This window comes from Pelophylax lessonae, assembly GCF_965119305.1.
Source record: "Pelophylax lessonae genome assembly, chromosome: 2".
Taxonomy (NCBI): Eukaryota; Metazoa; Chordata; class Amphibia; order Anura; family Ranidae; genus Pelophylax; species Pelophylax lessonae.
The window spans coordinates 656,431,543-656,454,609 of record NC_138769.1 but is presented as its reverse complement, the minus strand read 5'-3'; the positions used below and the strand labels follow the sequence as shown (position 1 = coordinate 656,454,609).

At 42.4% G+C, this 23,067-nt stretch overlaps 1 protein-coding gene across 2 annotated transcripts in view; it reads left to right on the top strand.

Annotated features, from left to right (window-relative positions):
* The window catches only part of CAB39L (calcium binding protein 39 like), a 169,672-nt gene that overhangs the window by 78,136 nt on the left and 68,469 nt on the right, over nucleotides 1–23,067 (top strand). For both annotated transcript variants that reach the window (XM_082246332.1, XM_082246333.1), the window contains exons 3-4: nucleotides 4,017–4,181; nucleotides 8,203–8,321. In XM_082246332.1, coding sequence (XP_082102458.1) covers nucleotides 4,017–4,181; nucleotides 8,203–8,321 — 284 coding nt within the window. The remainder of the gene's footprint in view (nucleotides 1–4,016; nucleotides 4,182–8,202; nucleotides 8,322–23,067) is intronic.

Genomic DNA, 23,067 nt, shown 5'->3' with positions numbered 1-23,067 from the left:
TTCCAACAATCTTTGGCCATATACTCCCTGGTGTGTACCTTTTTTCTTCAGGGTGTCCGACATTTGGTTCCTTTAGTGTGGGCTCCATTGCCACCCTGGAATCCTAATGTGTTGCTTTCAGCTCCACTGAAGCTTCTCTTTGGAAATATTCGGGAGGTTTCCCTGCTTACGCTGCCCCAGAAGGTGACCTTCTTTGTGGCTATCACCTCTGCATGCAGGTTGTCTGATCTGATGGCCTTATCCTGTCGTTCACCTTATGGTGATTCACAAATGTGGTGCTTTGCCTCTGTTCCTCATTTCTTCCTAAGGTGGTCTCTGTCATTTTGAATGAAGACATTGTGTTGCCTTCCCTGTGTCCAAGGCCTAAACATCTGAAGAAAATTGCCTTGCGTGTCTTGGATGTGGTCCAGGCAATTTGGGTGTACCAGGCAGCTACAGAGTCATTTAGGAAGTCAGACTCTATTTGTGCTCACGGACAGACCTCACAAAGGGTTGTCCGCTTCTTCTGCGACCATTTCCAGTTGGATGAGATGGTGGTTCAGGCCTATTGCATCAGGGGTCAGGTTTCTCCTTTCCCTGTTTAGGAGCACTCTACTGGGGCGCTTAGTGTCTCCTGGGCTTTCCGTCATCAAGCATCAGTGACGCAGGTTTGCAAGGCAGTCATCTTGTTGTCGATCCACGCTTTTACAGAGCTTTTGTAAAGTGGTTGTGTTGGCATCTGCAGATGCTTCTTTTGACTGCAAGGTTTTTGCTGGCTGCTGTTTAGAGGACCTGGTCCTCTTTGAGGGTGTATTGTTTTTTCAGGTGAGCTCTAATTGTTTATGGTTGAGCTCCATGTTACCTGATTGGCTATGGTTAGCCTTTTGAATTTTTTTCTGCTGTTTCCCACCTCTCATGTTTGACACTGCTTTGGGACATCCCAATGGTTACGAAGAATCAGTAGTTGTATCCGTCAATGAACTAAAAAAAAAGAAATTGGATTTTTGACTTGTCATAAAATCTATTTCTCTGAAGTTCATTGACCGACACAGCACCTGCCCCTCTATGGAGTTGGGTTTTTTCTTCTGACACTGCTTGTAACAAAACTGAATACCTATAGCAGGAAGTAGGAGTATACCCCCTGGGACTGCCCCATAGGCGTAGTGAAGTTTTTTTCCTGCCTAGTGTTCTACTTCTGTAGGGGGCAGCATAACCCAATGGTTAAGAAGAATCAGGAGCTGCGTCCGCCGATGAACATCAGAGAAATGGATTTTACAGTAAGTCAAAAATCACATTTTGAGGGTTGACATACATACACTTTTTGATAATTTCAGAGAGAGCTGAAGCCATAGGATCAGTGTAACTGTCAGGCAACTAACATTTTTAGAAGGGGTTCATTAGTAGTAGCACCCATATTTATCATAGTACGGGTTTGCTTTATTATAACTCTGGCTACTTGAGGTACCTAAAGTGAGTGGAATCAAGCACATATGGCCAACTGCCCTCCCATGTTTGTTATAGTGCTATTACTGATGTTTACTCAGGAACCTGTTGACAAAGTAGAAAAACTGCATGTAAAAGACCTGAGTAATGTTGATTATAGGCAAGTAAAGGTGTGTAAACGTATAGGCGAGTAAAAAAAATTCTTCTTGGTTGCCAGTGTTGTAATATACTCGCGTAAACCTGCCTATAGACAAGTAAACGCGCGTATACATTTAAATGTATAAAAAGTAAAAAAAAAACGTATTTCAATTTACATAAAAAACATACAAACATTTTCACATACATTCTATCAAAATAAAGGTACAATTTCACCAATGTGCATTCTAAATGCCAAAGTAGTAGGTAAGTTATTATTTAGCAGAAGCTGTAATCTCTATGCATTTGGCGGGACAGCGCCCACTTCATCAGGAGACAGCCGAAGATGGTTTTCAATGTACATCTGTGGAAAGACCATGTCATATAAAATAAAATACACAAACAAAGAATTGTATCCCAAGAGGTATCAATTGTTCATAGATCAGAGAAATCCAATTACATTTACAGAGTATACTCACATGATGGTGAAATACCGTGAGAATCAAGACTATGTAACAAAAGACAAAAAATGAATGATATCCTGGATCCCAATGCTGTGAGAACTTCACAGCTGGTGCCCCCCCCCCCCCCCCCGGAGCTTAGAGTAGGTGGGTGACCTCGAGGTGGGGCAGTATGCGAGGACCCCCATTGCAGACCCCCTAAAAGAGGAAAAAGGATACACAATTAAGAAAAAAAAAAAAAAAGGTAAATGAACAGCGATGAGAAATGGGGAAAATAGCACACTAGATATCATGTCTAGAAAGATGTGGCATTATAAGTGTGCTAAATTTGTCATGAATGTGAATTAATAAGACTATAACTAGGAGGCAATAGGTAAACACAGAAAATATGAATGCCTGGACGAGTCTGATAGTAAGATGTGCTTGGCAAAAGATGGAATGTAAACAAGCCATGTAACAGTATAAGTGATAGGAAATTGCAAAAAAAACGGGGAGGAGAAACCCTACCTTGTAGAAAACAAGTGAGAGTGTGAAGTTAAGATAGCGCTGCAGCATAAAGCAATGCTGCACATCCAGATGATCAGACAGTCTGCACAGATGGAGCTTCCCCATATATATTCCTCCCATCCTCCAATGGAAGGGACACCCAGCACCATGTAAGCAGGTGGGACTTGACAAAGCGCATGCGTGCAAAATGCATAGTCACGGCAATGTGGACGCTTGCGTTCCACACTGGTTTCTGCTAGGCGAACGGCTCTTCTTCTGTACACCGCACGAGTGCCTTCTGCGCCGCAGTGATGGCTCATCTTTGCGCCGGATGGGTCCGACGAGGCTTTCCTACAGCCATCATCTCTGGCAACCGTGGCATTTGGCATATTTGATATCCCCCATCTGGCTTTTCCACCTCGTATAGTGCCCCTGCTTCAATCGGGATCCAGTGTGGTATGTGCTTTTACGTTCCTGATTAGGGAGGCCTCCACCCATGAAACCACCTAGCACAGTGGCCGCAAGTCGCCGCCATTAACAGCGGTAGGACACCATCTTGGGCCGACGGGTGACGCGCTGACGCGTCCTCTCGTGGCACAGGTACATCGATTAAATTCTCGTCATATGGGATGGCGACAAAAGTTAACTTGACCAATTTCTGACTTGCCTGAAATCCAATATTTTGGACTTACAATTCACTATTGTCACCATATGGAGGTTCCCTTCTTAGACATCTTTGTGAAAAGAATACTGGTGAGCTCTCTTCCCACTGGCAAGTGGGAATCCCGCTGTGAAGTTCTCACAGTATTGGGATCCAGATATCACTTGTTTTATGGCTTTTTTTACATGGTCTTGATTCTCACGGTATTTCACCATCATGTGAGTATAATGTATATGTCATTGGATTTAATCTATGAACAATTGATACCTCTTTGATTACTATTCTTTGTGTATTTTATTTTAGATAACATGGTCTTTGCACAGATGTACATAAACCCATTTCGGCTGTCTCCTAATGAAGTGGGTACTGACCCGCGAAATGCATAGAGATTACAGCTTCTGCTAAATAATAACTTACCTTATATCTTGGCATCTAGAATGTACGTTGGTGAATTGGTGCCTATATTTTGCTATAATGTATGTTGGAAATGTTTGTATGTTTTTTACGTAATTTGAAATAAATTTTGTAATTTTTTTATACATTTAATGTACTTTTTTACTTGGTACCACCCTGTAAAGTCCCATGGGCAAACTGTCTTCGTTTTTTGTTCTGCTATATGTTTGGGACGGAGTGCTGCCTTGGTCTGAGCATACGTGGCCTCTTTCTTTCCGAATAATTTTATAACTTTTTTTAGTACTATTTCTGATTGCTGATGGAAATACATGTTCTCTGGTTCCTAAGAGATCTTGCCTACTAAAAGATTGGTTTACTTACTCCTGACTTTTTTGTTTGCTTTGTAGTGCTGCTTTAAAATGTTAGTGTGTTACAGGTTGTTTTTCTGCATGTTTCAGGCCTCTGAAGAGGTATCCAAATCCCTCCAAGCCACAAAGGAAATTTTATGCGGTACAGGAGACAAGGAGCCTCAGACTGAGACTGTGGCTCAGCTAGCGCAGGAGCTCTACAACAGTGGCTTGTTGGTGACATTGATAGCCAACCTGCACCTTATAGACTTTGAGGTATGTATACATTCACCTTGCTACACAAGATACTTCTATGTTGGTAGCTTGCAAAATATTTCTCTTCACAAGTCCATGACTCCTTACAAAAAAGGTTTTTTCTAAATTGAATCAGGAGGTCACTTTAAGTGAAGATAGTTTAATCCTCCCCAGCCACTGGCTGGACAATGAATAGAAAAGTAGCAGACTGATGAGCTCTTTTCTCTATCACCCTGCTCGTTCCTCCTTTTCCTCTTCATGATCACTCAAATTGGGGAGCCGAGTGGAGGTATATACACTGAAAAGTTAGTCTTGCTTCAGGTCACAAAGATGCAACAATAACAATGCTTGCACAGTTCAGAAGGTGTGTGAAGCTTTGCAACTGCCTCCATTCACTTTTATTGAAATTAGTTGCAAACAGGCCTATGGCATCTACAGCTGCAGCCATTGCAAAGTGTCAAAAGTGATCACTTTCTGTTTTAACGATATAAAAAAACAATTCTCACAGGGCATCTTAGGAGCGTCCCCTAATGTGAATTAAGCGCCTCTGTGGCGTGTTTGAAATGCATCTGAAACACATATTAATGTTAAAGGCTGCTTTAAAGTTCAAGGCCTGTGTGAACATGGCCTAAGAGAAAATTGTAAGTGCAGATGCACTCATAATTAATTGTTTTTTAATGGAAGGTCATAGATCTACTTTAATTTGTGTCATTTATATCTGCCTGGAGTTCAGCTTTAAGGTAGACCATTTTAAACCCTGAAATCCTGTAAAATGAATTATAGGAAACCTATTACTTGACAATAATATAAGTGAAAATGATGTGGTGCTTTACTGCACTGTTATTTTTATTCTTCTTGACAGTTGCTTTCGGGGTGATGTAATAGCCCCACACTGCTCTTTAACTATTGCTGAATATAAAACGAACAGCTGTCATAATCCTACCCATCTGCTCACTTGCATTTCTTTAAAATCCAGGTAGGTGTGATTGTGACTATCTCTCTTTCTTATGTTTTAATTCTAATTCGATACATGGTTCTAATGGTAGCAGTTCGCCCAGCACAAGTTTTATAGATTTCATAAATTGAATGTCTTTCATACTTCTCCTGTTGTGAATATTGTAAGTGAAAAATAGACTGAGCCAGGTAAAAATTGTCAGCAGAACAGTGGACGCCAACCAATTAGAAACAGTCACTGTTTAGGTATTCAGACAGCCATTGGTGCTGCAGCTGCCAGAATACACTAGCCAGCAGTGGAGATTTCTCCATCCAGGCTGTCTAGCGTGAATTGGGAAGCCGACTGATCTCTTCCTTTTAACCTACAAGGCTGAATGTGAGAAATCTAGCTGTGTATGGCTAGCCTAAGTGAAAATTTACTGTGCATTGTAAATATGATTGGCGGCTACTCTAGTAAATCAGATCAGCAGATTCCCATTTACCTGCATTTGACCTGCTTTGCAGGTATTTTCCCTTAATGCAAATCTGTCCTATTTTAGATGTATTGCGTTGCAGGCATAGCTGGTCAAATGCAGCCTTTTTTACATTCACTGTGTTGGCGTTGGTATTATTACCAGCACCATTCCTACATGTGTAAAGAGGACCTTGATGGCATTAGAAGCTGGAAAGTTTGTAATCTCAAATTGCTGAAGAATGTCTGTATCCCCCTTGAGGGTTTGCCCTATGACAGGGATCCTCAAACTACGGCCCTCCAGCTGTTGCAAAACTACACATCCCATGAGGCATTGTAAAACTCTGACATTCACAGAAAGGGCTTGGTATGATGGGAATTGTAGTTCCTGAACAACTGGAGGGCCATAGTTTGAAGACCCCTGCCCTATGACATTGGGTAAATTAGAGAGTTTGCATCTGATAGTATATTGGAATCCATTCGTAGTCTTTGATTTTTTGCAATATACTGAAAGACTGACCAAGTCATTGCTATTTAAAGCTGAGCTAAACTGTACGATACCTCGCTCTCCTTCAAAGGCTGGATGTCCCTCACTGCGCCAGCATTCTCTATTCAGCTGCTTCTGGGTACCAACAAATTGGGTGTTATAGTGTGCTCTAAAAAAAATGTATTTTTTCCTGAAAACTTGAATTTTATAAACCTGTGCGCAAATATCATGTGACATAAAAAATATTGCAACAACCCATTTGTTCTTCAGGGACTTTGCTTTTAGAAAAAAATATAATACTTGGGGGTTCAAAGTAATTTTTTAGCCAAAAAAATGGAGATGTTTTACACGTTTAAGGCCTCTTGCACACGATACTCCTGTATGAGCATCTACTTTTTTCCAGACCTTTTTTTTTGTATGTATTTGCGAGTATTTGAGAGTATTCGCCAGTATTTGCGAGCATTGAGGCTTAAATTACTGACCAAAAATGCAGATTTTTCTATTTTTGTTCTTACTGAAGAATGCACAGCGCTTGTTTACGTGCTTGTGTGCAAAGGCACATTACTATTAATGGGCTGTATTTTAGCTCAAAAAGCTGTACTGAGCATTTTCAAGCCGCAAGATGCTCAAACAGGAGTATCGTGTGCAAGAGGCCTAAGAGAAATGTTATAATTGACCTGGTAGGGAAGTGGTTTCACCATCATATTTTCTCAGACAGTACAGTTAGTGTACAATGTGAAGAATGCCTATTCTTCTTTTTTTTTTTTTATTAAGAGGACCCTCCCAATCCTCTTTAGAAAACAGCAATAATCTGTTAAACAGTATACCTGTAAAAAGTACACTTCCATATGTCCATGCTGCCTCTCTTTCCCCTTCAGTCATTTTCAGGCTGCCTCTGCACTGCTTGTGAACCCACGCCACCATTTAGAAAATATGTCATACCCTGGCTTGCAGTATTGTTTGACTGTGCATACGCAAGATGGAACGATTGACGTCATACGCCTTTTCTCCCCAGTGCGCCAAAAAACATTACATTCAGCTGTTAAATAAAACAGACTTCTCCTATCGCTCAGGAGTAAAGTTTTTTTTTTTTTTTTAACCATCAGCTAAGTGTAATGTTGTATGTCGTATGACTTCATGCGTTTTATATTGTGTGTACTTGGTACAACAATATGGTAACCTTGCAAATTAGATACTGTATCTCTCTGAAGGTACTGATGAGGTTGCCTTCCCTCCCTTCCCATCTGTGGGACCGGAACTACATCATCAGTGCTCTTAGGGAAACCTGGAAGTGGACACACAAAGGTGAAAAAAGGTATCTAAATCAAAATTAAGTTAAAAAAAAAAAAAACTGTTTTAGTAAAAAAAAAAAGAAATCTGCTTTAATACCTTTTTCTGCATTGTTTAGTCTGTAAGTATTAGAAGTTTCTGTCCAAATGACTTATTTACCTGTGTTTGAAATAACCCATGAACAGCAGATTCCCATTTACCTGCATTTGACCTGCTTTGCAGGTATTTTCCCTTAATGCAAATCTGTCCTATTTTAGATGTATTGCGTTGCAGGCATAGCTGGTCAAATGCAGCCTTTTTTACATTCAAATGCATGCTTTTCAGCTGCACTGTGTGCAAATGTAAAACCCTTTGTTTGATCATCCCTATGTCTACTCGCTCTGTGAGTGTAAAACTATACTGAATGATTTCGCACTAGTAAAAAAAAAAAAAAACATATTTGTCATGGGACCTGTTCAAAAGATTCATGAACTATAGAGAAGTTGGTGTACTTTTAAAATGGAACCTGGATAGTGGTTAATAGACTGAATCCTCAACCCTAAACTTTTTGTGCTGGGTGAGAGTACTTTTTACAGTAATGTAAAAATAAGATTGTTGCTCAGATTCTGGGTATTCGGTCCAGATACAGTATTAGGTTTAATATATTTTGGTTGCTTGTACGAATACCTCCACCTTACACTTTTACAGGCTTTTATGCAAAGCATAAGCAATGCACTTCACAATATTCTGTAGATATTGTCAGACTGATAATAAATTAAATAGTTTTTGTTGAAACAAATTATACAGAGATTGTCCAATAAGATTGTAATGTATGTGACCATCTTTAAATTAATTATTTTATTTGAAAATATGTATTTCAGGGTAAGAAGGATGTGTCCCAGATTTTCAACAATATCTTGAGAAGACAGATTGGCACTCGCTGCCCAACTGTGGAGTATATCAGTTCCCACCAACATTTACTCTTTATACTACTTAAAGGGTAGGTGTAAAGCAAATTTAATTTAGATGAGTTTGCCTGACTTAAAGTACACCTGACTTTACAATACAACATGTTGTCATCTATTACCTTTGCCAAAATCTTAAGTGCTCTCATTGGCAGTTCATACGTATTTGTGAAGCTCTTCATATTCAACAAAAGTGCCAAAATGTTCGCTTCCTAAAGAACTATAAAGGTGTTATAACTGAATGTGCCCCACAAAAAGGAAGGTACTGATTGACAACAGGGATGGATCTAGTCTGTCTGATGTGCGGGGTGCAGTAATAAATGACAGAGGGACAAATGATGGGAGGTCAGCAGGGCAGTGTACAGGAGTCAGCAGGACAGAGGTAAGGTCAGCAGTTTATAGGGCAATGTACAGAGGCCATTAGTTTGTATTGTGGAGGACAAGGGTCAGTAGGGTGATGGACAGTCAGTCAGTAGTAAGTGAGGCAGAGTTCAGTTGGAAGAAGTAAGTGACAGAGGACAGATTTGGCAACAGTGGGAGGGGCTTAAAGATCATAATTTACGCACCTGTTGGCTTTAATTTTTTTTATTTTGTGTGAGCATTGTGTTGTGCTGGCAACTAAGGCTCCCTGCCAGCAGAACTCAGTACCACTGCATGAGCAATTCTCCCCTCAACACTAATTGTTGGCGAATCTAGCAATTTTCTTTCTCCTTCACCTGTGGTGGATGAGCTGATGAGAGTAATTGTTCAGATGTTTACTTTCATTTCTTACCTGGAATAGAAAAATTGTAACTGTATTGTTTGCAGTGGACAACGCCTTTCGGCCTCGTGCACACTAGAAAGTTAAAAACTGCTGTCAAAACTGCTAATCTGTTTTTTGCCAGCGTTTAGCAATGTTAGCCCCTAGTGTGTAAACTATGATTAGTAGCTGCATCGCTAAGGGGCGGGGCTGCCGGCGGATGAGTCATGTAAGGAGAATGAGTTAGCCAAAAAATTTAAAAAAAAAAAAAAGAAGATACTAAAAAGAAAAGAAACACACTGCACTTCATATCTTGCAAAAACAGAAATGATACAAGCAATTGTGTTATGTGACTTTACAACCTCTTTAACAGTTACATTGGTAAAGAGAATCCGTCACTATATAATTTAATTCAATAACAATCTGCTAATAAGATTATATTGGCGTTATTTACTAAAACCGAAGAGTGCAAAATTTTTTGCATAGAAGCCAATCACAGGGTTCGTACGGTCATGAAAATCCTGGAAAAGTCATGGGATTTTGACATGACACTTTCCAGGCCTGGAAAAGTTATGGAAAATGAGTAAACCCCACTAAGTTTTGGAAAAGTCATGGAATTTTGTGCAACTATTTAATTTAGAAAATGTCTCCGGGCCCCCTGTATTCTGTGGGAGCGGGGGACAGTAAGTGGACTATTTTCTCTGTTTCGGGTTTAGGCGAATTAATCAGCCGCAGCGCGCTGCACAGCTAAAGCCTGGTCACTGGCCTCAATATGAATAGACCGTGACAGGTTAGGAACTCTGCGGCGGATTGATCCGCCTAAACCTGAAACCAAGAAATAGTGTACTTACTGTCCCTGCTCCCAGGGGTGTACCAGTGGGGAGGGGGGGAGGGGCGCACTGGGGGGTGTCAGCCGGGCCGCCCGCATCGCCGCACTGGGGGGTGTCAGGCCGCACAAGGGGGGGGGGGTGTCAGGCTGGTGTCCGCTGGGCCGCCCGCATCGCCACACTGGGGGGGTGTCAGGCCGCACTGGCGGGTGTCAGGCCGCACTGGGGGGGGGTGTCGGGTCAGTGTCCGTCGGGCCGCCCGCATTGCCGTGTGAAGAAGGCAGCTGCAGCGTCAGGACGAAGGTCAGTGAGAGTTTCTGAGCAGCCTTGTTTTGTGTGCTGGATAGGAGGGGGATGGGATAGGGATGAGGATGGGATGGGGCAGCTGCTTAAAGATGAATTGAACTTTCCATATTCCTCCTGCTGTCACTGAATTCTTGTTACTCCTCCTCTCAGCGGCTGCAGGAGGAATATGGAAAGTTCAATTCATCTATATGCAGCTGCCCCATCCCCCTCCTATACAACTACCTTTGCTGGCCCCCCTCAGTGCTCTTTAGCCCCCCCCCCCCAGTGCTCTTTAGCCCCCCCCCCCCAGTGCTCTTTAGCCCCCCCCCAGTGCTCTTTAGCCCCCCCCGTGCTCTTTAGCCCCCCTCAGTGCTATTAACCCCTCCCCTCAGTGCTATGAACCCTCCCCCCCACTCAGTGCTCTTTAGCCCCCCCCAGTGTTCTTTAGCCCCCCCAGTGTTCTTTAGCCCCCCCAGTGTTCTTTAGCCCCCACAGTGTTCTTTAGCCCCCCCAGTGTTCTTTAGCCCCCCCGGTGCTCTTCAGCTCCCCACAGTGCTTTTCATCACCCCCCCATGCTCTCTGGCTCCCCCAGTGCTCTCCACACCCCTGTGCTCCCTGGCTCCCCCCTCAGTGATTTCCACTTCCCCCCCAGACAGTGTTCTCCACCCCCCTGCGCCTTCCAACCCCCCTGCAATGCTTTCCAAACCCCCCCTTAATTCTCTCCAGCTCCCCCCCCCTCCGTGCCATTCAGCTCCTCCAGTGCTCTCTGCTTCCCCTGTGCTCTCCAGCCCCCCTAGTGCTCTTCTATCATGTCCCCAGTTCTTGACCTTCTCTTGTAAAATGTCTGCAGTCTCTGACCATCTCTTGTATCATGCCCGCAGTCTCTGACCATCTCTTGTATCATGTCCGCAGTCTCTGACCATCTCTTGTATCATGTCCGCAGTCTCTGACCATCTCTTGTATCATGTCCGCAGTCTCTGACCATCTTTTGTATCATGTCCGCAGTCTCTGACCATCTTTTGCATCATTTCCGCTGTGTCTGACCATCTCCTGTATCATGTCCGCAGTCTCTGACCATCTCTTGTATCATGTCCATAATCTCTGACCATCTCTTGTATCATGTCCGCAGTCTCTGACCATTTCCTGTACCATGTCTGCAGCCTTTAACCATCTCCTGTATCATGTCCACAGCCCCTGACCACCTCCTGTTTCATGTCCACAGCCCCACACTTTTTTTCCCAGGACTTGACCCCTGAGTATAGAGTACATCTGTGCCATCCATACCAGTCCACCTGCACCTTCATCATGACTGTGGCTTGGGCCTAAAGAAGAGTAAGCGCCGCATTTTGTGCATCTGACTGTGCCATCCATACCAGTCCGGGTGCACCTCCATCATGACTGCCTGAATTGAAGCTTTATCCCCAAGCAGGAGCGGCCATTAATCTTCTTTCTCCAGTTACAGTATATTGGTCAAATTACAAGTTAACTTTATGGGGGTAACACAGTTGTAGCTAAAGTTAGTGTGTTCACAGGGTAGCAATGCCAGGGAAATGCAGCTTTAAAATGTATGGCTTCATGATGAAAAGTATGAGAGGTGGTTGGAGAAAGATCAGGCCCCGGGACGTGCTAAATGTACAGTGTGTGTCGTAAAACGTTTGACATTTCGAACATGGGAGAGGCAGCGCTGTCTAGCCACGCTAAAGGTGCAAAGCACCAGTCTGCAGCTGCGTGCTCAACAGCTTCCAATCCGATCGCTGGCTTTTTCACCCGTGCGCCTGAAGTGACACCGGCTCCCAGCTGCGGCAGCGGTGCTTCCATCTCATCCACTGTAAAACAAGGGACCATTTTGAGTAGCGCTGTATCCAGAAAGGAAACCCTAACTGCAGAGGTACTGTACACTACAAAGCTTGTCATATATTTTAGTAAAAATGTACTGGGTGTGACATGGATTTTCTTCTTATTTAACATGCATACATAGACATTTCATGAAACTTTAGGTCATGAATAGTTACGTGAAGTCATGGAAAAGTCATGGAATTTTATTGGTAAAAATGTGTATGAACCCTGCAATCAGTTTGCAGTTTTTTTTCCCAAGCTTAATTGAACAAGTTGAAGTTAGAAGTTATTGGCTACCATGCACAGCTGCACCAGATACTGAGTGCATCAGTTTTAGTAAATCTTCCTAAATCTTCCCTTATGTGGACAGCCTTCCCAGAAGATTTCAAGCTGTTATAGCTGCAAAGGGTGGGCCAACTCAATATTGAACCCTACAGAATAATACTGGGATGATATTAAAGTTCATGTGCGTGTAAAGGCAGACGTCCCAATACTTTGGACAATATAGTGTATATATATATTTATATTTGAGTTCTGTTAGTTGTAGCAATATCATCCAGTCCTTTATTTAAATTCTTCTTTACTGCCTCATGCCTTAAAACATTCCACAGCTTAACTGGCTTACTGTAAAGAACCCTTTCCTTAACTGATGAAACCCGTTTATTTCTTCTATATTTAACATACAGTATGTCTTTGTCCTCTTTACCAAGAAAAAGTAAATTTGCTAAATCATTATAATGGCCTTAAAATATATTTTTTCATCCCAATTAAGTTGTCTTTAACACATCTTTTTGTTAGACTGAACCAACCCAATATTTGTAGTCTTTCACTAAAAAAGAAAAGTTTCCCATCTCTTTTTATTAAGGTGATACTAAGCACACGCTGTTTACGTTTTAATTTACATTGTCCTATTTCTGTATGTGGATGATGGAACTGTATTTATTTTAATTAAAAAAAAAATTGTTGTACCTTTTTCCTAATCAATATACAGCTGTCACATAACCCAGATCTTTCCCAGCCTGTCTGCAGTGACACATAAACAGAAGGAGCTTCTAGTCCTCTGCTGTAGGTCACATGTTTAGAAAATAATAAAATCCTTTAGGCCCCATTCACACTGGGGCGATCCGACTTGCCGGGGCGACCTCATAGGTCGCGGCACGCTGCTCGCAACGCGACCTCGGAGCGGCCGGCATGGACTTCATAACATTGAAGTCTATGCGGGTCGCCCCAAAGAAGCTCCGGACCCTTTTTCTAAGTCGGAGCGACTTGTGTCGCTCCTATTAGAACGGGTCCACAGCTTCTCTATGGCAGGCGACCTGTCAGGCGACCAGGTCACCTGACAGGTCGCCCCAGTGTGAACGGGGTCTTAGAATACAGAGTAAAAATAAATAGTTATCAATAAACTGTTTTAAATTGGCATACAAATATATATTTGAAATCAAATATGTATTATTTTTTGGCAATAACATGGTGTGGATTGATCTCTGCCAGTCACAGGCTGTGTCAAAACCGTCCAGCCTGTGTCTTAGAATAAAAGGGAGGTGAAGCCTCCATCAAAAAGATGTAATAAATGTAAAGATGCCTCAAAAAGATGTAATATCCCGTCCTCATTGTGTTTAGCTGGCTAGTGGGCATAGAGGAGGAGGGGGGTAGTGGGCTGTCATTTACCACTGTGTATACGCCCACATGTGTGACTCTATATGGGCAGCTCAGATGTGATAGGGAGAAAATACTCTGCATGGAAACCCACTGAAAACTGAGCATGTGCAGAGCTGCCAACACTGCTTTGCAAATCCCTAGCTGCATTGGGGACTTGGACAAAATGGGAGATAGAGAACAGCAGGATCAACCAGTTTTTTTGCCGAATACAGAAAACAAATCTGATAGTGACTGAGTATGAGCAGCATGTAATACAGCTATTTATTGATCGTTTTTATGATGTGGGCTTAAGTTGCACATTCTGTACCTTCTTCAAATTTCTTATGTCCTTTTTATACTTTGGTGCTAAAAACCTGAGCACATATTTCTAGATGTGGCCTAAGAAATTATTTCTACAGCGGCAGTACCAGCTACATCATAATGGTTTTCTCATCTTTGTGTTGGTATGCATCATTTCCTATAGTAGGTGTGGGTGCTTGCCTAGTAGTGAAGAAGGTGCTGGCTGCTTTTATTTTCTATTGTTATAAGAATGGGCTGGGTGAGATGATTTTTTCCTATAGAGCCTACACTTTTTCTTTTATCATTTGCTATAGGCTGAAACTTCACAAGACATTTTTCTTCAGCAATGCACACCTGGCACAGTGTGCTTTTTACTGTACAGGTTTTTGAAATGTGTGTCGTGTCTGTAGCTCTTTGAACTGCTTTACAGGATCGGTCTCTGACTCTGTTTCACTCTTCCATTTACTCACATGTGGTAAATGCAGCTTGAAAGGTTGGAAGTGCAGAGATCATCATTGTCTGTCATAAATGGACCATATAAGTGGCTTGTTCTATTTTTGGTACGAGCAGCTCTGGGGAAAATGTCAATATGTTCTCATAGCACATTTGTTAGGAAGATCAATGATCTCTCTGATTAGAACCATCTATGTAACTAACCCTGCCAGAGGACAAGTATATCAATGAAAGGTCTACTGTAGGTCACAGGACACTGGCTTCTGTATCGGTTTCAGTTGTTTCTGTTTAATAGTATCTCTGTCTGCTGGAGCTGCTGCACGAATGTCAACTGTTTTCTAAGTTATCAATTGAATATATTTTTGCTCAATACTGGACACTAAGCTTGTTTATGAGGACTAAGGCCTGGTTAACACTAGTGCGATTTCAGATGCGATTTGAGGCACACAGAATCATTGCATGACAATGAAAATCACATTCATTTCAGTAATGCAATGCAACACAACTGCGATGTGACTTTGGGGCGGTACCTGTGCTACTTTGGTGCGATGCAGCATGATTTTGTGCCCCATAGACTTCAATGAAGATGCACCAAAAAAATGTATGTACATGTGGTGTTTTTTTTTGTATTTTTGCCTGGGATTTGTGTTGGTTGTTAAGGAGACGGCACCCGCCAGCTTCCTAACAACCAGTGGCTCATCCTTTCTCTGATTGCAGGGATGAGTCCATTGGTTTAAATGAGCCAGTACCTGCTGGCATCCTAACAACCAGTGACACATCTCTGTCAGCCAGGGGATTCCCGTTGAATATAAACAAATGAGCCTGTCAGTACAAGTAAAACCCTGCGGGTCTGATATAGATTTTAAGGACCCCATGCCAAAATAAAGAAAATAAAAATGGCGTGATTCCATACCAGACCCTTATCTTAGTATGCAGCCCAGCAGGCCAGGAATGGAGAGGAACGAGCTTGTGGCCCTCATCTCCTGAACCATACTGAGCCACATGCCCTCAACATAGGGGGAGTACTTATCCATGTTGGGGAAAAAAGGACTATTCCCTATTGGCCTGGTGGTTGTGGGGGTGCAGGGGTGACTTATTGGAATCTAGAAGCCCCCTTTTAACAAGTTGGGCCCCCAGATTATTTTCCCCATTTTAAGTATGGGGAACATAGTACCCCTACTCATTCATCAAACAGTTGTAAGAAAAAAAAATGTTTTTGACAAGTCCTTTATTAAATAAAATGTCCCTCGATGTAAATCCGTAGTCAGACACGTTGTCCAGCAATGTAAGTTTATGCCAGTCACGATGAACGGCAATTGCCTACCTGCAAAAAAGAAAACCCATTGCCCAATGTCACTCAACAGCACCCGTTGCTCGAAGCCCCTGAATGACAGGTCCGCTTCCCCACCGATTAAAGTGGTTTCAGTCAATTTTGCCACAAGGGTGTGCCCACTTGGTGACTTCATTGACTATATATGAACATGTCCATATTTGGTCAATGACATCACTGGGTTGCCCAGCCCTCTATGAAATGGGGACAAGGTGCTTTACCAGGGGAAAGGGCATTTTGAAGGAATGTGACCTAGTATGCATGGTTTGGGGTGGGGTGGGGTGGGGTGCACACTCGTTCTTCCCCTTTCCTGGCTTGCCGGGCTACATGCTTGGATAAGGGTCTGGTATAGATTTTGAGGGAGACCTTTCTCAATTTTTTTTTTTTTTTACCTCCTTCAATTCCATACCAGACTTGAAGGGCCTGGTACAAATTTTGAGGGGACCTGTTGTCACCTGGGAATCTCACTAGTTGCAGCATTGACTTAAAGAATAAGGCTTCATTCGCACAGCAATAAAAAAGCTTCCAGAGCGCTTTACAGCATGGGCAGCTGTCCATTGCCAGCTGCGGTAGGGCGCAGTGAGGTGCGTGATTCAGAGCACCACCTGACTTCCTTTTTTTTGTTTTTGTATAAACTTTATGTGAATTGTAAAAAATGTACATTTTAATCACTGCACTGCTGTACATTGCCATGTGATTCGGCACAGTGTTAAATGCAGCATGTCTGCATTGTATTGCAGCACGCTGCAGTGCAGCCCTAGGCTTCATTGCAGTGTGAATGGGACACATAGGAAACCATTGTCTCCTGTGTGTCCTTGCGATGACAGACTTTTCACAATGCAGTAAAATATTTGTCATCGCACATAGTGTGAATTAGGCCTTAATTCCAGGCATGGCATATTTTTACATAGTTACATTGATGTAGCTTGGACCAATGTAACTTTATATACACCATACCTGGCTGATGCCCCTGGAAGTTGGAAAACACTGAAATAGACACCACTACTTCAGTGATCTCCACTTATTTCCGGGTCCTGAGCTGAGTGGCATTGTAGGTCGGCTGGTAGGCACGGGCACCATTTAGAGAAAAGCTTTGCATTTCCTGAATAATTGCAAGTGTTCTCTGATTGAACAAGGTGGATAGGTGGATCAGTGACCTCACACTATCCAACTCATCCTAATGCAAAGCATTCTCTGAATGACACCTGTACCCTCCTGTACCTGTACCTGTACCTCTCTGAGTCACTGTAAACAAAGATATATCGGCGCAAACAACTACAATAAATAAAACCAAGCAGCTGACACCAAGGTAAAATACAAAAACCTCAATAGTACATCAGAAAAATAACAGTGCAGCGCTAAAACGATCAATAAGGATATAAAACAAGTAAAATACAATTAAAATCGCTTAAAAATCTCATAAAAAGTCCATATGTCGGAAATCGCTGTAAAATCTTTAAAACCCTTAAATAAGGGAAGGGGTAAGTCGATAGGTAAAATCCAGGGAAAAAAGTGCACAGTGCCGTATCTTAGTCCAAAAAAAGGTGCTCTCACTCAGTGCATATGCCTTCACCAGTGATACTAGCCTCTCACCTGAGGGCTGTGTAAAAACAGCATTGAACAACAACCAGCACAGCAGCGTCTCCACACTGGATCATCAAAGACTACGGATGTCCCCTTCACTCAGATTCAGATAATCCCATGTAAAGCAAGAGGCATTCCATAGTGTGATATTGTCTCAGCAAACATTTATTTAGGAAAAAAGAAAGCCTCTTACTTGAATTAAGGAAACAAACAGCAATGAATAACAGCGTATCCAGCAAAGCCGAGCTCCGCCGACAAGGACTGCAGGTGACGTCACACAATCTCCTCCCCCCTCCGCATGCGTTGCGTCCGTGGGCGGGACTTCTTCAGCGTGTCACCTCTCTGAGTGACACCTGTACCTCCTGTACCTGTACCTTTCTGAATGACTCCTGTACCTGTACCTCTCTGAGTGACACCTGTACCTCCTGTACCTGTACCTCTCGGAATGACACCTGTACCTTTACCTCTCTGATTGACACCTGTACCTCCTGTACCTCTGAGTGACACCTGTACTTCCTGTACCTGTATCTCTCTGAGTGACACCTGTACCTGTACCTCTCTGAGTGACACCTGTACCTCCTGTACCTGTACCTCTCTGAGTGACACCTGTACCTCCTGTACCTCTCTGAGTGACACCTGTACCTCCTGTACCTGTACCTCTCTGATTGACACCTGTACCTCCTGTACCTCTGAGTGACACCTGTACTTCCTGTACCTGTATCTCTCTGAGTGACACCTGTACCTGTACCTCTCTGAGTGATACCTATACCTCCTGTACCTGTACCTCTCTGAGTGACACCTGTACCTCCTGTACCTGTACCTCTCTGAGTGACACCTGTACCTCCTGTACCTGTACCTCTCTGAGTGACACCTGTACCTTCTGTACCTCCCTGAATGACATCTGTACCTCCTGTACCTCTCTGAGTGACACCTGTACCTCAGGCTGACCAGTCAGGACAGGATCAGTAAGCAAGTGAAGATCACTGGAGTAGTGGTGCCTACTTCAGTGATTTCCAGCCTCCCGGAGCATCGGCCAGGTGACATATAAACATAGTTTCATTGATCCTTGCTGGACCAATTCAACTACGTGTAAAATATACAATGCTTGGAATTCTTCTTTAAAAAAATGGCTATTATGTATAATAGTGTGTTTTTACTATACTGACCAGATATGCAAAAGTATTTTTGCAATCAAGAGCCATCTCCCTTTGATTAGAATGTGATATCTATAATCCAAGCGGAATTCTCAGTTTAGTGTCAATGTTCCTGGCCTGACTTGTGCTACTTAGAGAAGGTCTGGCATAGCTTAAAGGGCATTGGAAATTTAGAAGAGGTTTTGGTGTTGTTGCAATCCTAGGCTATTTGGTTGCTAAAGGTAATTCAGAGGCATTCAATAATTTAATCAAGTAACAGCATATCTCAGATGGTACTCAGGAACAGCTGCCTAAAATAGCCAACCTATCACATCTCTATGTTGGTGGAGAGCAGCGGAGTATAAGCCTCATTCTTTGTGAAACATCATTAATGAAAGTAGGTTTGTTAATATTTTATTGCTTTGTTAATCATTTATTACACTGGTTTCCACTCAACTTGTTGTGGAATTCCATCTTACAGGTGTTTGCCAGCTCAGCAATGTATTCAGATCCATAGATGTCCCACTGAGTTTTTAGGGTAACACTGAGCCTCGGAATAGCACCGCTGACTCCAGTCTGACAGTCTGATGGAAAATCAGTATTTGATTGGGATCTTCTGAAATTTTTACACATGACCAGTTACATTCAAGGATTTAAAAGATATATATATATATATATATATATATAGAACAAGGTGGTAACAGCAAAGGGAGTATAATTTATTGTTGTATTAAATTATAATTACAATCCAGCAACTTCAGTTACCTCTGCCCTTTTAAATGATGAGTTGTATTGAACAGTGGAAAAGAGTTTTGACTGTGTTTACTTATATTTTATATATAATGTGTGTGTATGTTATGTTGTTATATTGTTATGTTGCAGCCTGAAACTGCAGTTGTTTAAAGTGGTAAAGGCTGAAGGTTTTTTTAGTATGCGTGAAGGTTAAAAACCTTCTGTGTGCTGTTCCCCCCAAAGCTCCTTCAAATACTCACCTAAGTCCCTTCTCGATCCAGCAATGTGCACGGAAGCCTCGGCTGTCCCAGGTCTTTCTCTCCTCATTGGCTGGGACACAGCAGTGGAAACCATTGGCTCCCACTGCTGTCACTCACAGCCAGTGAGCCAATGAGAAGAGTATGGGGAGCGGGGCTGATCTGCGGCTCCATGTGTCTTATGAATGCCAAGAGCGAGCATGCACCAGTGCCCCATAGGAAGCAGTTTTCTACCAGGTCAAGGGGGAGGAGCCAGAAGTGCCAGCAGGGGACCCGAGAAGAGGCTCAGGGCTGCTCTGCGCAAAGCCATTGCACAGAACAGATAAGTATGACATGTTTGTTGTTTTTTTTAAAAAAAAAAAACCTTAAATATCACTTTAAAATTATTTGTCTCTCAGTATCCCATAATGACAAAGTGAAAACAGAATTTTAGAAATGTCTGTGAATTTATTAAAAAGAAAAAAAAAACGGACATTTCACATACTTGTTACTAAACTCCCAACAGTAAAATCAGTCTGTATATGCAGTAATATTGTTATATTCACTGTGGAACCTATTGGGTTAATCCTCTGCATTGTGTAAAAAGGCTGTTTTATTCTGTCTTCTCTGATCCTCCCCTTCTTTTACTGTCCCCAACCCATCTGCTGATAATACAGATCCAGGGGAGAGGCTGCACATGCTTTATGTGTATTGTTAGAGAGTGTTTTTTTTTTTTTTTTTTGAGTGTGCATGCGATCAGCACAGGGTCATTTAACACTGTCAGGGGTCATGCAGCCTCATAGGACAGTCAGAGAAGAATAAAAACTCCTCCTAAAAGCTTTAACCAGTGCTCGGCTGGACACTGATAGAAGTCACAAGACTGCTATATACTACTTCTGTGTACTGTGGGAGACGGATAAAGTAAATGCGGGGTCCTGGGGTTAGTAACACTTTTATGTATTCAGACCCTTTACTTAGTAATTTGTTAAGCACCTTTGGCAGCAACTACAACCTCGAGTTGTTTTGGGTATGACGCGACAAGCTTTGCACACCTGGATTGGGGGATTTTCTGCTATTCTTCTTTGGAAATCCTTGCAAGCCCAGTCAGGTTGGATGGGGCAGATATGTTCAGGTCTCTCCAGAGATGTTCAATAAGGTTCAAGTCGGGGCTTTGGCTGGGCCACTCTAGGACATTCACAGAGTTGTCACTAAGCCACTCCTGTGTTGTGCTTAGGGTCGTTGTCATATTGGAAGGTGAACTGTTGGTTCAGTCTGAGGTCCTGAGCGCCTTGGAACAGGTTTTCATTGAGGATATCTCTGTACTTTGCTCCATTCAGCTTTCCCTCAACCCTAACCAGTCTCCCAGTCCTTGCTGCTGAAAAACACCCCCAGAACATGATGCTGCCACCACCATGCGTCACTGTTAATATGTATTGGGCACCGGTTTCCTCCAGACATAGGGGTTTATTTACTAAAGGCAAATCCACTGTGCACTATAAGTGCAGTCACTGTAGATCTAAGGGGAAGATCTGCAATGAGGGGAAGCTCTGCTGATTTCTATCAGCAAGCAAAAAAGTTGTTTTTTATTTTCCTTGGATGTCCCCCTCAGATCTTCAGTAACTGCACTTCCAAATGCACTTGTAGTACACAGTGGATTTGCCTTTAGTAAATAACCACCATAATGTTTAGAATTGAGGACAAACAGTTCAATCTTGGTTTCATTAGACCAGAGAATCTTGTTCCTCACAGTCTGAGATTCCTTCAGTTGCTTTTTTGCAAACTCCAAGAGGCTTCCATCTAGCCACTCTTCCATAAAGCCCAGATCAGTGGAGTGCTGCAGTCATGGTTGTCCTTCTGGAACTTTGTCCCATCTCCAAACATGATATCTGGAGCTCAGTCAGAGTGACCATCAGGTTCTTTGTCTCTTCTCTTACAAGGCCCTTCTCCCCCGATTGCTCAGTTTGGCTAGGCGAACAGCTCTTGGAAAAGCCCTGGTTGCCAAACTTCTTCCACTAGAGATATATGGAGGCCACTGTGCTCTTCAGTGCAGCAGACATTTTTTATAGCCTTCCCCAGATCTGTGCCTTGCAATACTCCTGTCTATGAGCTCTGGAAGCAGTTCCCTTTGACCTCCATGATTTTTGCTCTGATACAGTATGCATTCTCAGCTGTGAGGCCTATTATAGAGAGGTGTGTGCCTTTCTAAATCATGTGCAATCAATTTAATTTACTACAAGTGGACTCCAATCAAGGTGTAGTAACATCTCAGTGCCAATATGATATTTCAGTTTTTCCATTTTCAGACATTTGCAAACATTTTTAAAATTCTGTTTTTTACTTCGTCATCGAGGTGCTGAGTGTAAATTAATGAGAAAAAAACATAATTTAAACAACTGTAGTATCAGGCTGCAACATAACGGTCTGAATATTATAATGTACACTGTGTTTTTATTAATAGAATATTAGCAAACATTTTGGAACAATTATAAAGCTGAACACATGCTTTATATGACTAGATTTTCTTTTACATAAACATTCCAGTGTTGGCTGTCACCGCCTCTGTGCAGGCATGCTCAGATGGTGTTGAGCAGTTGGTGACATCAGGGCTTGGAAGAGTAGCAGCTCTGGCAGTCAGGAGTGGAAAGCTTTTGACACTGTCAGAAGTGGTAGAAAATAGAAGAGGTAGACCTAATAAAATCAGAAGAACATGGCAGGAGAATGACTGCCTGATTACCTCCTCAGCAATTTACTGAATAACTGCTTCAGCACCTCGTCAGCAGGGGGTATGTGTATTGCAACCTTGTCCCCAAAATTAAGCTGTCCAAAATGACCTGCATTGCCAGATTCTTATTGCTGCAAAATCTGCTGATAAATCAACAGTTCTGGGAGTGTTGATCTTTTGTGTCCCCTGCTCCAAGACTCTGTAGTAGCATGTAGGTCAGTAATGTGCAGTGGTAGACACAGGAGATCAGCACCCTCCTAATTCTGGTTTCCTAGCAGATATAATAGCAGAATTTCTCTTCAGTAGTGTGTTTAGCATTGTGAGAGCTAAGTAATTACTTTCTTTCTTTTTTTCCAAAATCTTTTTGGACAGTTTAATTTTGCTAAGAGGGTCACATTAACCTGCTAAATGCACAGTGGGGACAGTGGCACTTACTTAATAGGGTCCAGAGAATCTGTCCATTAAAGTTAATTTTGCAATTGGAATAAAGACAGCCATAGTATACGTGATTGAACTAGAATCTGACTTGCACTGCTGTTCTGTGGGAACAGTTCTAACAATGGAAGTGAAAGGGATATGCTGTATATTCGGTAGCCACTTTATAAGGTTCACCTCTCTTAAAACTGAGGACCCACTTGGTCTTTAAAACAATGTAAATTATTTGCAGAATGGATTCAACAATGTGCTGGAAAATGTTCTTTTAGTCAGTGGTCATTCAATAGCACTCAATATGTTCAACCAATTTGTCAGTTATTTATGCATTATACCTTCCATTCCACTTTATTCCAAAGGTTTTTTGTTGTGTTTTACACAATTCTGACACTACCATCTGAATATCACAGCAGAAAATGGGATTCATCGGAACAATAAGGCCCCTTTCACACTTGTGGACTGTTCAGATCCGCCTGTCAGTTTTTCAGGTGGATCTGAACGGATGCCCCATGCATCTCTATGGGGCATCGGATG